The sequence below is a fragment of the Malaclemys terrapin genome, chromosome 12 (assembly GCF_027887155.1).
Source record: "Malaclemys terrapin pileata isolate rMalTer1 chromosome 12, rMalTer1.hap1, whole genome shotgun sequence".
NCBI classification, from domain to species: domain Eukaryota; kingdom Metazoa; phylum Chordata; order Testudines; family Emydidae; genus Malaclemys; species Malaclemys terrapin.
Window position 1 is genome coordinate 36030859 of NC_071516.1, and position 13265 is coordinate 36044123.

At 49.6% G+C, this 13265-nt stretch overlaps 1 protein-coding gene across 2 annotated transcripts in view; it reads right to left on the bottom strand.

The window, feature by feature from the left end:
• Positions 1-13265, bottom strand: part of LOC128845841 (cytosolic phospholipase A2 gamma-like) — a 74520-nt gene that overhangs the window by 22591 nt on the left and 38664 nt on the right. For both annotated transcript variants that reach the window (XM_054044884.1, XM_054044883.1), the window contains 5 exons: positions 12951-13070; positions 12454-12579; positions 10505-10600; positions 7743-7897; positions 6592-6760 (listed from right to left, as the gene is read on the bottom strand). In XM_054044884.1, the coding sequence (XP_053900859.1) occupies positions 6592-6760; positions 7743-7897; positions 10505-10600; positions 12454-12579; positions 12951-13070 (666 nt within the window). The remainder of the gene's footprint in view (positions 1-6591; positions 6761-7742; positions 7898-10504; positions 10601-12453; positions 12580-12950; positions 13071-13265) is intronic.

Sequence of the window (13265 nt, forward strand, 5' to 3'; positions counted from 1 at the left end):
GCACCAAATGGCAACGGACGCCATGCCTCCTAGTCAGCGAGGGGAAGGGGCCGTGGTCACCAGGGACAGGTCCAGAGGCGGCAGTCGGGGCGGACGGCGCGGCGGCACGCAAAGAGGCGGCGGCCACCTGGGCGTAAGCTCTGGGGGCCGGAGGTGGAGCGCCACCAGAGCTGGTGGAAGGGACGGCAGGAGAGGAAGGGGCCGCGGCCGGTGTCGGGGCCGCAGCGGGGGTCGCAGCCCCGCCCGCAGGAGGCTTGGCTCCACGGGCGGGGCCCTTGCCCTTCTTCCTCCCTTGGCCCTTCCTGCCGGTGGAGGGGGCAGCCGTGGCAGCGGCGGTGTCCAGGACAGGGCCAGCCGAGGGGCCGGCCACTGGGGCGGACGGGGGTTCAGGGGCAGGGGCAGGGGAAGGGACAGGGGCAGAATCCCCTGCCATTACAACCTGCAGCTGCTCCTCCCCTCTAAGCAAGGGACAGAGGAGGAGGGTCCAGCAAACGGGCCAGGGAAAGCGGGGAGGAAGGGGGAGGGGGCTAACCACTCCCTCCTAGAAGGCTACAGGAAGGGGAGGAGGGCGCCCCCGGGGTGGGTGATGGGGGAACGAGGAAAAAGCAACCACTCCTCCCCGCTAGGCTGCAGGCTGGGGAGGAGGGTGCCAACGGAGGGGGCACACAGGGGCGAAAAAGGAGGGGGGGGGACAGGTACCAGAAAGAAAGCCGGCTCCTCCGGCTACACTGGGGGGGGGGAGGAACCACAACAACAGTAAAAGTGGGGGGGACGTGAACAGTGCGAAGGGGGGCAACAAAACGGGGGCACAAGCGTGCGCGGGGGGAGGGGGAGGTGGGCGCACCAGAGCAGCGGCTCAGGAACAAAGTGGAATGGCCAGCCAGCTGCAGCCCAAGGACAAGGAGGGGTAGGAGGAAAAAACTCCAGCCAGCCGCAGCCCAAGGACAGGGCCGGGAACACAGCCAGCAGGCGAGGAACCGAGGGGGGGGGGAATGGGCACCGAAAAATAAACCGAAGGGACTGAAAAAGGGGGGGGGTAAGGCCAACTAATACAAGGGGGTTACAGGGAGGGGACCCCACCAGCTAAACGCAGTTGGGGGGGACAGGAGAAGTCCAGGGCGAGGGAAAACGGTGCACCCACAGCGCTCGCGAAGTGCAGGCTCTGCCGTTCACTGCTGCAAGTAAACAGTCCCGGACGGTGGAAGAGGCGGGGGGAGCAAACAGCCCCGCCGAGGGGCGAAAAGCAGGTCCAGGTGGCACGCGGGGCGGTGGAGGGGTTGTCGGCAGCTGTCGGCGGTGGGGGTGGTGGCAGAGGGGGAGCAGATGGACGAAAGGGGGGGGCACCGCACCCCCCCCGCACCCCTTTCAACAGTCCGCTACGGGGTACGGGACAGCAGGATCCCAAGTCGACCTCGGAGCTTCCTGGCAAGCGACGGCTTCCAGTCCGAGGAATTACGAGCAAGAGGCTCAGTACCGTCCACACTCCTAACGCGACTGGGGGCACCACCACCCCAGGAGCAAAGATGGCAAAGTCACTCGAAACACAGTCCTCAAACAACCCCCTCCACAATCTCTCGAACCAGGGACGCAGTCTCTTCGCACTCCGCGACGGAGGCAGCGGCTCCCACACAGGAACAACAGCAGCAGCGAGCGGCAGTCAGCCGGCCGGGCAACCGGCTAGGCAGGCAAGCAAGCAGGCAGGTGGGCCCCCAGATGGTATCGGTGTTGGCGTTGGGGGGCCGATGCTTCTCCCTCCGGAGGCGAGGGCGAGGGGGGGGGCAGGCCGGCAAGGCCCCCCCTCCGCACTCCTCACTCACGCACGCAGCGGCAGCGGCAGCAAAAGCAGCAAAAGCAGCAGCAAGAGAGGGCCAGGGAGAACGGAGGGAGAAGGGAGCACAGAGAGCTCCAGCTGGCTCCCGACGGCCCCGGAGAGAGAGGAGCCTGAACTGGCACCCAAGTGGGCGGAGCCACCGCCACCTGTTCCTGCCCCCCGGAAGTCAGGGGGCAGGGCAGGAAGTATAAAAGCCAGGCCCCAGCTCTCAGTTGGAGCCCAGCGGCCGGAGAGGACAGATGTGCCAGTGCGAGCTCCGGCTAGACCGAGTCTTCCCAGAGCCAGGTACCCCGACGCGGACGGACCGAGTCTTCCCAGAGCCAGGTACCCCGACGCGGACGGACCGAGCCTCCCCAGAGCCAGATACCCGGACGCTGACCGACCGAGCCTCCCCAGAGCCAGGTACCCCGAGGGGGATTGGCCGAGCCTGCCCCGAGCACGGTACCCCGACGTGGATTGGCCGAGCCTGCTCCGAGCACGGTGCCCCGAGGAGGGACCCGAGCGCCCCCCTGACCCGAGACCGGAGGAGCAGCCCGACCCAGATGACCCTCTGCGAGCTGAGGAACCCATGGTGTGGGACCCCGCTGCCGAGCCCAGCGATGAGCAGGTACCAATGGAGGGGGAGATGGAAAGTAGCCCGGGGGTAGCTGACCCCAGTCTGGCTACAACAGAGGAGCCAATGTTGGTGTGTTGCGGTCAGGACCCCACCGACACAGCGGCAGACTGACTGCCGCTCTTAGGGCCCCGGGCTGGGACACAGTGGAGTGGGTGGGCCTGTGTCCCCCCTGCCACCCCACTTACGGGTGGCAGCCTCCCTCTCCAGCCAGCGCTCCAGCCTCATACCTGAGCTATTGTTTGTTGCCCCGCCCTGACTAAGGGCTTGGGGCGTCCTGAGTCTGTTAGTGCTCAGCTCCTGATACAAGGCCCTGAGCCCCTGAACTATTGTTTGTTGCCCCGCCCTGACTGAGGGCCTGGGCTTACTAAGTTTGTTAGTCCTCAACTCCTGCGACCCGGATCTGAACCCCCCTGAACTATTGTTTGTTGCCTCGCCCTGACTAAGGGCCTGGGCTTACTAACTTTGTTACTGCTCAGCCTGCAGGAAGGTTCTGAGCCCCCCTGGACTATTGTGTGCTGCCCCGCCCTGATTGAGGGCCGGGCCTTAACTCCTGACTTTTACTGCTCAGCCTGAAGGAAGGTTCTGAGCCCCCCTGGACTATTGTGTGCTGCCCTGCCCTGACTAAGGGCTTGGGGCGTCCTGAGTTTGTCAGTGCTCAGCTCCTGATCCACGGACCTAAGCCCCCGAACTATTGTTTGTTGCCCCGCCCTGACTAAGGGCCTGGGCCTAGTGACTTTGTAAGAGCCCAGCCTGCAGGAAGGTCCTGAGCCCCCCTGGACTACTGTTTGTTGCCCCGCCCTGCCTAAGGACCTGGGCCTACTAACTCTGTTAGGGCTCAGCCTTCAGGAAGGCTCTGAGCCCCCCTTGGACCCTTGTGTGTTGCCCGTCCTGAGCTAGCGCGTGGGCTGGACTGACTTTGTAATTCCCAGCTCCGGCAGTGAGAACCGGAGCCCGGACCAGGGTTGCTGCCTAGCCCTGACGGAGGGCGGTAGCCCATTGCAGGGACCGTATACCTTTGGCTTAGCCCCTGCCAGAGGGGCGAAACCCCGAGACCCTCAAACCCCGAGACCGATCCAGGCCGTGTAGTGAGGCGGCCTGGCTCCCGACGGCCGCTGAGAGGGCACGACCCCCGCACCGGACCATTACACACCCACAGCAAGTTTGCGGATGACACTAAGCTAGGGGGAGAGGTAGATATGCTGAAGAGTAGTGATAGGGTCCAGAGTGACCTTGACAAATTGGAGGATTGGGCTAAAAGATATCTGATGAGGTTCAACAAGGACAAGTGCAGAGTCCTGAACTTAGGACAGAAGAATCCCATGCACTGCTACAGGCTGGGGACCGACTGGCTAAGCGGCAGTTCTGCAGAAAGGGACCTGGGGATTACGGTGGACAAGAAGCTGAATATGAGTCAACAGTGTGTCCTTGTTGCCAAGAAGGCTAACGGCATATTGGGCTGTGTTAGTAAGAGCATTGCCAGCAGATTGAGGGAAGTGATTATTTCGCACTGGGTGAGGACACATCTGGAGTACTGCATCCAGTTTTGGGGGCCCCACAACAGAAAGGATGTGAACAAATTGGAGAGAGTCCAGCGGAGGGCAACGAAAATGATTAGGGGGCTGGGGCACATGACTTATGAGGAGAGGCTGAAGGAACTGGGCTTATTTAGTCAGCAGAAGAGAAGAGTGAGGGGGATTCGATAGCAGCCTTCAACTAACTGAAGAGGATGGAGCTAGGCTGTTCTCAGTGGTGGCAGATGACAGAACAAGGAACAATCATCTCAAGTTGCAGTGGGGGAGGTCTAGGTTGGATATTAGGAAAAGCTATTTCACTAGGAGGGTGGTGAAGCCCTGGAATGAGTTACCTAGGGAGGTGGTGGAATCTCCATCTGATTTAGTTGGGGTTGGTCCTACTTTGAGCAGGGGATTGGACTAGATGACCTCCTGACGTCTCTTCCAACCTAATCTTCTATGATTCTATGATCTCCTCTCAATTACACAAGGTGTAAATCCAGAGAAATTCATTTGATTTTGATAAAATATAAATAAAACAATTTAAAACATTGATCAATAAAGATTTGCACTTTTGGCTTTAAAAGCATGAATCAAATGGGCTAATTTCTGTCCTGGGGTGACTCTCAATGAACTGAAAAGCAGCAAATTTAAAACTGGTGATGGGGAACTATTTTGCAGAGCACACGAGTGATCCGTGGAACTCAATACTGCAGAGAACTAACAGGGCCTGGTTCTCAATAGGATTGTAGGAAGGGTTGGATATTATTTATAAATCCATGATTATATCAGACTGAATTAAAATATAATGTAAAAGATATAAACCTCCCTGCATCAGCCCATACATAAGCTAATTTTCTGGGAAAGTTTTATTCATAATTATTTATTACAGTGCTTCGTGCCCCTCCTTCTGAATCATATGGTGCTGGCCACTGTCAGAGTCAGGAAAGAGGGCTAGATGGTGGATGGTGGCAATATTTGAGCTCCTCTGCTCATTTTCACCAATGTCAAACAGGAGTAGCTCCCTTTAAATCAGTGATACAGACACATGGGGCTAGATTCACAGCGGACTTCAGATGTTGGGACCCTGAGAGTTATAGTGCCTAAGTTTTAGACCCCTAGAAAATCACTGGGATTCACAAAGGCTGAGTTAGGTGCCCAGGCTCCCTGTGCATGAATGAAGAGAGACAGGTTCCTTGGAAAGTGATCCATGAAAGCCAGCGCACTAGGCTGGGAGCGGCCTAAGCTAATCCATGAGAGAAGACCAGGAGAGGGGTATGTGCTAACCACCGAGGGAGTTCAGCAGCCAAGTCCTTGTTGAACAAGGACAAACGCAGAGTCCTGCACTTAGGTTGGAAGAATCCCATGCACTGATACAGACTAGGAACCGAGTGGCTAGGCAGCAGTTCTGCCAGCAGATCGAGGAATGTGATCTTTCCCCTCTATTCAGCATTGGTGAGGCCTCATCTGGAGCACTGTATCCAGTTTTGGGCCTCACACTACAAGAAGGATGTGGAAAAATTGGAAAGAGTCCAGCAGAGGGCAACAAAAATGATTAGGGGACTGGGGCACATGACTTATGAGGAAAGTCTGAGGGAACTGGGATTGTTTAGTCTGCAGAAGAGAAGAATGAGGGGGGATTTGATAGCTGCTTTCAACTACCTGAAAGGGGGTTCCAAAGAGGATGGATCTAGACTGTTCTCAGTGGTAGCAGATGACAGAACAAGGAGTAATGGTCTCAAGTTGCAATGGGGGAGGTTTAGGTTGGACATTAGGAAAAACCTTTTCACTAGTGGGGTGGTGAAGCACTGCAATGGGTTACCTAGGGAGGTGGTGGAATTTCATTCCTTAGAGGTTTTTAAGGTCAGGCTTGACAAAGCCTTGTCTGGGATGATTTAGTTGGGGATTGGTCCTGCTTTGAGCAGGGGGATGGACTAGATGACCTCCTGAGGTCCCTTCCAACCCTGATATTCTATGATTCTATGATTCAAGTCAGGGCTGGAAGGAGGCGCCTGTCTTTACTTGGGGTTCTCAGCTGTGGAGTCAAAGACTCTTTAACCTGGTGGTTACAGTTCGTAAGGGGCCCAGTCCCTCTACTCTGCTGACTCTCCAATTATTTATCCAAAGTGTAACAGCTTCAAGAGGGGAGGCTGATGCAGCCTTACATCAGAATATCCCACAGCTCAGTGGGAGCTCAGCTGACAAGTAGCAGATGAAATCCCTTCTCACCCTCAGGCAAAGCGGGGACTTGAACCAGGGCCCTCCACATCCTCGGTGACTGCTGTAACCCCTGTGCTAATAGTCATGAGAGAGGGCCTCCCTCCCCTGCATTTGTCAGAGCACATGTGTGGGGCCTGATCCAGCAGGCACCAGAGGCTTCTGGAGGGCGGGATTGGGCTGCAGTGGACATGACCAGAGACTGACACATAGGCACTGAGAGAACTTTCCTGCAAAAACTTAAGCACTGAGCAAATTTAGGCACCTACGGTGTCTGGTGGCAGTGAAGCAGGGGTTTTGTGATTCCCAGTGAGGCCTTATCCTAACATTTCATTGGATAAACCGGCAATGAGGTGCCTAAGTCTCTTTGTGAATCTAGCCTATAGACTTTTAGAAGAGGTGTACAATTAAGTTACCTGGACAATTTTCCTTGTTGAAGAGCGGGAAGTGCATGACAGTGGGAACGTCCTTCCCTCTGAAGATGTAGCAACTGGAAGGAGTATCTGTGTTCTTCAGCTTTTCTGGGTCTATCTTGGGAAATGGGATGTTATTTGCCTCACAGTACTTGGCAGTTTTCTTGATGGTCTGGGAAGGAGGCAAAAGTGATTTTAAAATAAATAAATAAAAAATTACCATCTCCACTAATAAAATGTGATTCCACTAATACGTCCAGGCTAGAGAGTTAAAAATATGCCTAACCTATGGTATGGAAACATTCCAAAGAGCCCTTAAGGAACTGACAAATAGAAGGTCTCCAATGGAAACCACACATGACCCTGATGTTCTAGGTTCAATAGAAATGTGAACTGAGTTCCAAAAGTCAATTAGAACTCTGCAAGCTCACTAAACTCAGCCTCACATATCGCCATAAGTGATATTGTCTCCCTCTAGTGGCCACAGCTAGAGATTTTGTTTGAATTTGTAAAAACAAACAAACAAAATAACAACACTGGTGCTTTTGGAGCTGAACGTCTGGGTTGGATTCCTGCTTGTTACTTTGAGCTGAAGTTTTCAAGGCCACCTAATGGACTAATTTCAATGCAAACTGGTACTCCTGTTCTTTTTGCGGATACAGACTAACACGGCTGCTACTTTGAAACTTGTTTCTGTAGGTACTAAACAAATAAAAAGTGCTCAAACCTATTGATTACCATTCCGGTCATCAGATAGGACTGTGATACACACAAAGGCACACCTTTGGCGTAAGCAGTTTCCATTTTGTACACTGAGAAAAACTGAACTTCAAGGAATTTCCTCTTCATCCATAACATCCAAAGGGAAAGAGAGGTCACACTGAGTCGCTCATGGTCAATCACACTCCCTTATCCCAAACACAAGCGACCTTGGCAGAGAAAAATGTAGATATTCCCAGTATATCCTATACATCCACACATTTCAAATTGTGATCCACACAGCACCTTCCGGGAATCCAAATTACTGCTGCTAACTACAGTGTAACCTCATTGTATCATGGGTCAGTCCTGACTATTTGTGCAGTGCCCTGGGCAATGGATTCTTAATCCTGAATGGGGCTTTGAGTGACATCACAATAAATAACAATAGTTACCTTGAAAGGATCCTTACTGCTGAAGTCAAAGGAAAGGATCAGTTTCACTTCCCTCTCTGGACGCAGAACAAGGGGGTAGGCGGAATTTATGCCAATGCCGGCATCGATCAGGTTGATGACTTCATCGTTATCCAAGCCAGTGGATTTAGCATCACCTGCGAATGTGCATCCAAGTATTGTTTTAGGCTGTGATTTTTCCAATGGGTCACAGTGAGGTAGGTGCCCGAATCCTCCTGAATGCCATGTGAATTTTCAAAGGTGCCTAAACTGGCAGATAAACTCCTAGTGGGATTTCCAAAGGAACCTAACCAGGTTAGGCACTGTCAGGAGTAAGGACCTGCAGCTAGTCTGCTTACATGCTAACTTAACCTCTTGGCAGTCTAATGAGCACAACTGGGCCCCCACTGAGTCACCTGATTAGCCCAAGCACCCGACTGGCTGTGAGGATCTGCAGACCTGTTCTTACGACCCATGGCTGTGAGAGTTCCTGCTCCTACCCTGTCCCCAGCCTTGCACCCACCTTGCCTTGCTGCAGGTAACTGGCTCTGATTCCTGGTCTCTGACTTTGGCTTTGACCTTCAGCTCTGATTCCAGCTATTGGTGCCTGCTGTAACCCCTAGGCCCGACTCCTGTTCTAACTCTTATGCATGACCGCCCCCATCCTCCTCACTGATAGGTACATAATTCCAATTGAAATTAGTGGGAGTTAGGTGCCTAATCTGCTGGGTGCTTCTGTAATTACCACTAGGGGGCAGACTTGCAAAGGTGGGTTGGTGCCGAAGGATACAGAAAAAAGAACAGGAGTACTTGTGGCACCTTAGAGACGAACAAATTTATTAGAGCATAAGCATAAGCTTTCGTGGACTACAGCCCACTTCTTCGGATGCATACAGAAGTGGGCTGTAGTCCACGAAAGCTTATGCTCTAATAAATTTGTTAGTCTCTAAGGTGCCACAAGTACTCCTGTTCTTTTTGCGGATACAGACTAACACGGCTGCTACTCTGAAGGATACAGAGACGCCCAATGGGATTTTCAAAAGTGCCCAGGTCCCAGAATGTTAAAGATATTTAGGTGCTGCTGTGCGTGGTGCCTAACAGATTTAGGAGACTACATCTCAAATTTAAAAAGGGATTTAGGCACTTAGGAGCCAAAACCCCATTGACAGATCAGTCATATGTTGCAACACTGAGTACAGCAACATCTAAATACCTTTAACAATCTGAGTCTGGGTGTCTAACTCCCATTAACCTCAGATGTCTGTCCGTATCTTTAGGCACCAAAATCTTGCCCTTAGCCACTTTGAAAACCTCAGCTTTAATTTTGAGAAATTAGCCTCTAAACCGGCTCAGTAGCACATGGGCATCATCTATTAACACATATTCAAACCAGCATTTGATAAGTATCCATTTTAGGAGAATCCTGGATGACTTATTAAGAAGTTCTGAGTCAGGGAAATTCAGAATCATACTAGAACCAGGCACGACTAACGTTTGCTTTGACACTAGCTCACAACAGAGTGGGGCAACCACAGCAACAATACATTGACAATCATGGATTCAAAAAAACCCCCACATTCCCTTCAGTTGCATTTAGTCCATTTTATTTACTTCTCATGAACACTCAAAAAGTCAATTAGAGCTGGTCAAAAACTGAAAACAAGTAATTTCTTCCACCTCCCCAAAACTGTTGAAATTTCAAAGTTGTTTCATTCCACAGGGATGGAAGCAGATTCATTTTCTGTTTTTCATGAACAACGACAGAGATTTCAATACAATAATTCCCCAGAAAATTTTGATACATTTTTTTCTGTGAAAAAGTTGAGTTTGGAAAATGGCCATTTTCTACACACAATGAATATATCATTTGAGAAATGTTGACGAGCTCCAGAGAGCTCATGCCTTACAGATAAACGTGGACTCTTTGTAATATCCTTCTAATAAAGCCTTGTAAAGTATGTTTCCACACTGGCTCTCAAATAGCCGTGAGTGGATAATGCAAATTAAAAAATATTCAAAAAAGTTTGTTGGAAATAAAAACAGAAATTCCCTGTTTACTGCTATTTTTATGCTCTCTCGTGCACAAGAATGTTTGTAGGTCTGTGATAATTGTCATAGTCCTCAACATCCTCCCTCTGTGACCTTGAAAAAGTCATTACTCATTTTTGTACCTCTGTTCTCCATTGGTTCAAAGGGAATAATAAGAGGTCTCTGTCTAGAAGGAAATTTTTACCTGTCATGGGGTACTAGGGTAATATGGCAATAGGGATTACCAAATACAGAATTTGTGATAATTTTCATGACACTATCTTCAAAGCTCTTTATTGGCTATAGTATAGTCATCCCCTCCCATGCCCACCCCTCTGCTGCCCCTATTGCTCATTATACCATATCACCTTCCCTTCCCAACACCCAACCTCTGCCACCCCCTAATGCCCATTATACTATACAGCTGCCCCTTCCCCACCCCCACCCTCTGCTGTCCCTAGTGCCCATTATACAGTATAGCACCCCTTCCCCACCCCCAACCTCTGCTGCCCTTAGTGCCCATTATACTTGAAGGCCATTTGTCTGAGCCAGTATGGCCATTCTTATGTTCTCACCTGCTGCTGCCCCCTGCAGCCTATTATACAACACAACTGCCCTTTTCTCATTCCTTTCTGTTTAATCTATTCACTGCCAAAACAGAACCTTGAAAAAGAGAGCAATTCACCTCATGGATGTACATACATGTGGAAAGTACAATTCAAATGCATTTTGCTTACGACATTTGTACAGAAAGTTATGGATGCTCCCCCATCTCCAGTGGAAGATACAGATACAGATTTTCCAAAACAATTGACATGCACTCGATACACTTCCTGTTAAGGAAAATAAATAAATTAATAAAAATAAAAATCAGAGCTGAAAATAAGTAAAAACAAATAACTAGAGGAAATCTGTAGACATGTTCTTCCTTTTTCCCCCCTCAGTTTTTAGTACGTGTGAGTAGGGACAGAGATGGGTATTTGTTGATCCAAAGGCACTGAGGTAGCGTAGTGCCCCTTGTAGAATAATTTCAATAAACACAAAGGGGATTCTTCCCCTGGGGCTGCTGGACTCAGAAGAACAGGATGTGCCTGTCTGGTTTTCTAGCTCCCAGACTGACTGACAGAGCCTGTGCTGCCAGAACATCATGATGCAGGTTCTCCTATGTGCTGGGCCATTCGGAGTGGTTGTAGCCCTCACTGAAAATGGAAGTTTCTTTGCATTTACATAGACATAATTCAGGAACATCGCTAGTATGACAGGACATGGAATGAGGATGGAGTGTGAGGCGAGAGTAGCACATGTGCATGGAACAAGGGGGTTATGGAGTGAGTGGGCAGGGGTGAAGAGTGGCTGAAATTAGTAGGCAGCAGGTTTAATACAAACAAAAGGAAATAGTTTTTGCACACAATGCACAATTAACCTGTGGAACTCATTGCCATGGAATGTTGTGATGGTCAAAATACACATGGCTTAAAAAAACCCCAACTAGATAAGTTCATGGAAGATAAGTCAAATGATATTCGCTAAAATGATCAGGGGTGTAAGCCCATGCTTGGTGTAACCCTAAACCTCTACCTGCCAGAAGCCTGGAGGGAAAATCAGGGGTGGATCTCTCCAAAATTGGCCTGTTCTAAGGTGTGGGACTGGCCACTGTCGGAGACAGGATAATGGGCCAGATGAACCATCGTTCAGACCATTAGGCAGTTCTTATGTTCTTATCTGAAATCTAAGGGTAAGAGTTTTGAAAGTATTTAGGCACCTAAAGATGCAGATAGGTGCCGAGTTGGATTTTCAAAAGTGCCTAGGAAAGTTAGGAGTAGCAAGTGAATTGTAAAAACAGGTGAGATTTGTTGATTTGAGGATATTAACTTTGTATATTTTTAATGTGATGTCGACAGTTTGCATTTTAACTATTTATAAAGCTTTTATTTGCTGACTCTCTGCATCTGCTGCCATTAAATTATAGTCTCTCTCCCCACAATTTCCCACAGCTGTGAAAATGTAAAGCAATTAAAAATCGGAAAAATTAAAAACCAAATTGTACGAAGCCAAATTCAAAAATCTAAATCACTGGGAATAGACACCATTAAATTAGGCTTGAATAAAGACTGGGAGTGGATGGCTCATTACACAAAGTAGAACTATTCCCCCTACTGTTGGTCACACCTTTTTGTCAATTGTTGGAAATGGGCCATCCTGATTATCACTACATTTTTTTTAAATCTCCTGCTGACAATAGCCCACCTTAACTGATTACACTTGTAATAGTTGGTATGGCAGCACCCATTTTTTCATGTTTTCTGTGTGTATATATATATATATTGTATTTTCCACTGCATGCATCCAATGAAATGGGTTCTAGCCCACAAAAGCTTATGCTTAAATAAATGTGTTAGTCTCTAATGTGCCACAAGTACTCCTAGTTATTTTTACCAGAAGAACTATCAGAACTCTTTCAGTTTTCCCCTTAAAGTGACGGGGAGTGGAGGGAACAGTAGAAGAAAGAGCTGAAACACTCAGAATGATGAATTATGCAGAGAAATTGTTAAATTACGAATGTTCTTCCTTTTAGGACACATCTGGTTCTTTGTTCCCACCTCTGGAGCAATAATTCGGAAAGTCAAGAGGCTGGCTTTCTTTGAAAAGCCCCGTCTAAGTGACAAAAGATTTCTATAAAACTTGCCTCCATGTTCTGTTTCAAAAATCCTGCCGAATTCAGCACACTCCTCCATTCTTGCTGCCAAGGTCTTTGAACTCCAGGTCTCACTCATTTCACAACACTTCTGGTAGGAATTCTTGCCCTTGTGTTCTGCTTAAATAATGGGTGAAATTAGGTTAGATTTGGGACAAGCTTCAGATGTGTTCAGGGGCACAGGGATATTCAAAGGGGTGTGAAGGCAGTTTCTGTGCCCAGCTCCCATGGAAAGGCAACAGGATTTGGGCTGTTAACTCCCTTAGGCCCTTTTGAAAACCTCAGCCTGGGTGTACTGGAACAGCCCTGGGCATTTGTGAAAATATTGTTATGTGGTCATGGAACCAAGCAGGCAGCAATTCATTCACCTGATAATTGGGATTACCTAAGGTACCTAAGGAAGTCAACTTTAGACCCATTTGAAAATCCCATTTTAAATTATTAGACACAGGGACATCTAGTAAATCTAGTCTCGCTGGTCCACTTGCCTTTCAGGACTTCCTTCAGCTTCCCAAAGACTCCCTCGCAGTCTTCCCCAGCTGAGGCATGACCGTGAAACTCCAGGAGGAGGAGGGCACTCCGACAATGTGTACAAGTGCAATGAGTACCTGGGAGGAAAGAGAACATAATGTGGCCAACAGGCAGCTGTTTATCCTGTGAGCACCCAGATGTGGAGAGAGGAAAGACTCATGTCCTCAGTGCCCAAGTCTCTTGAGAGCAGGGATGAAAAAGCCAGTGTAGGGTCAGACACCTGGCTGCTGAATCTGTTTGTACCTGGTGTCCTAGAACATCAGGCCGCACTT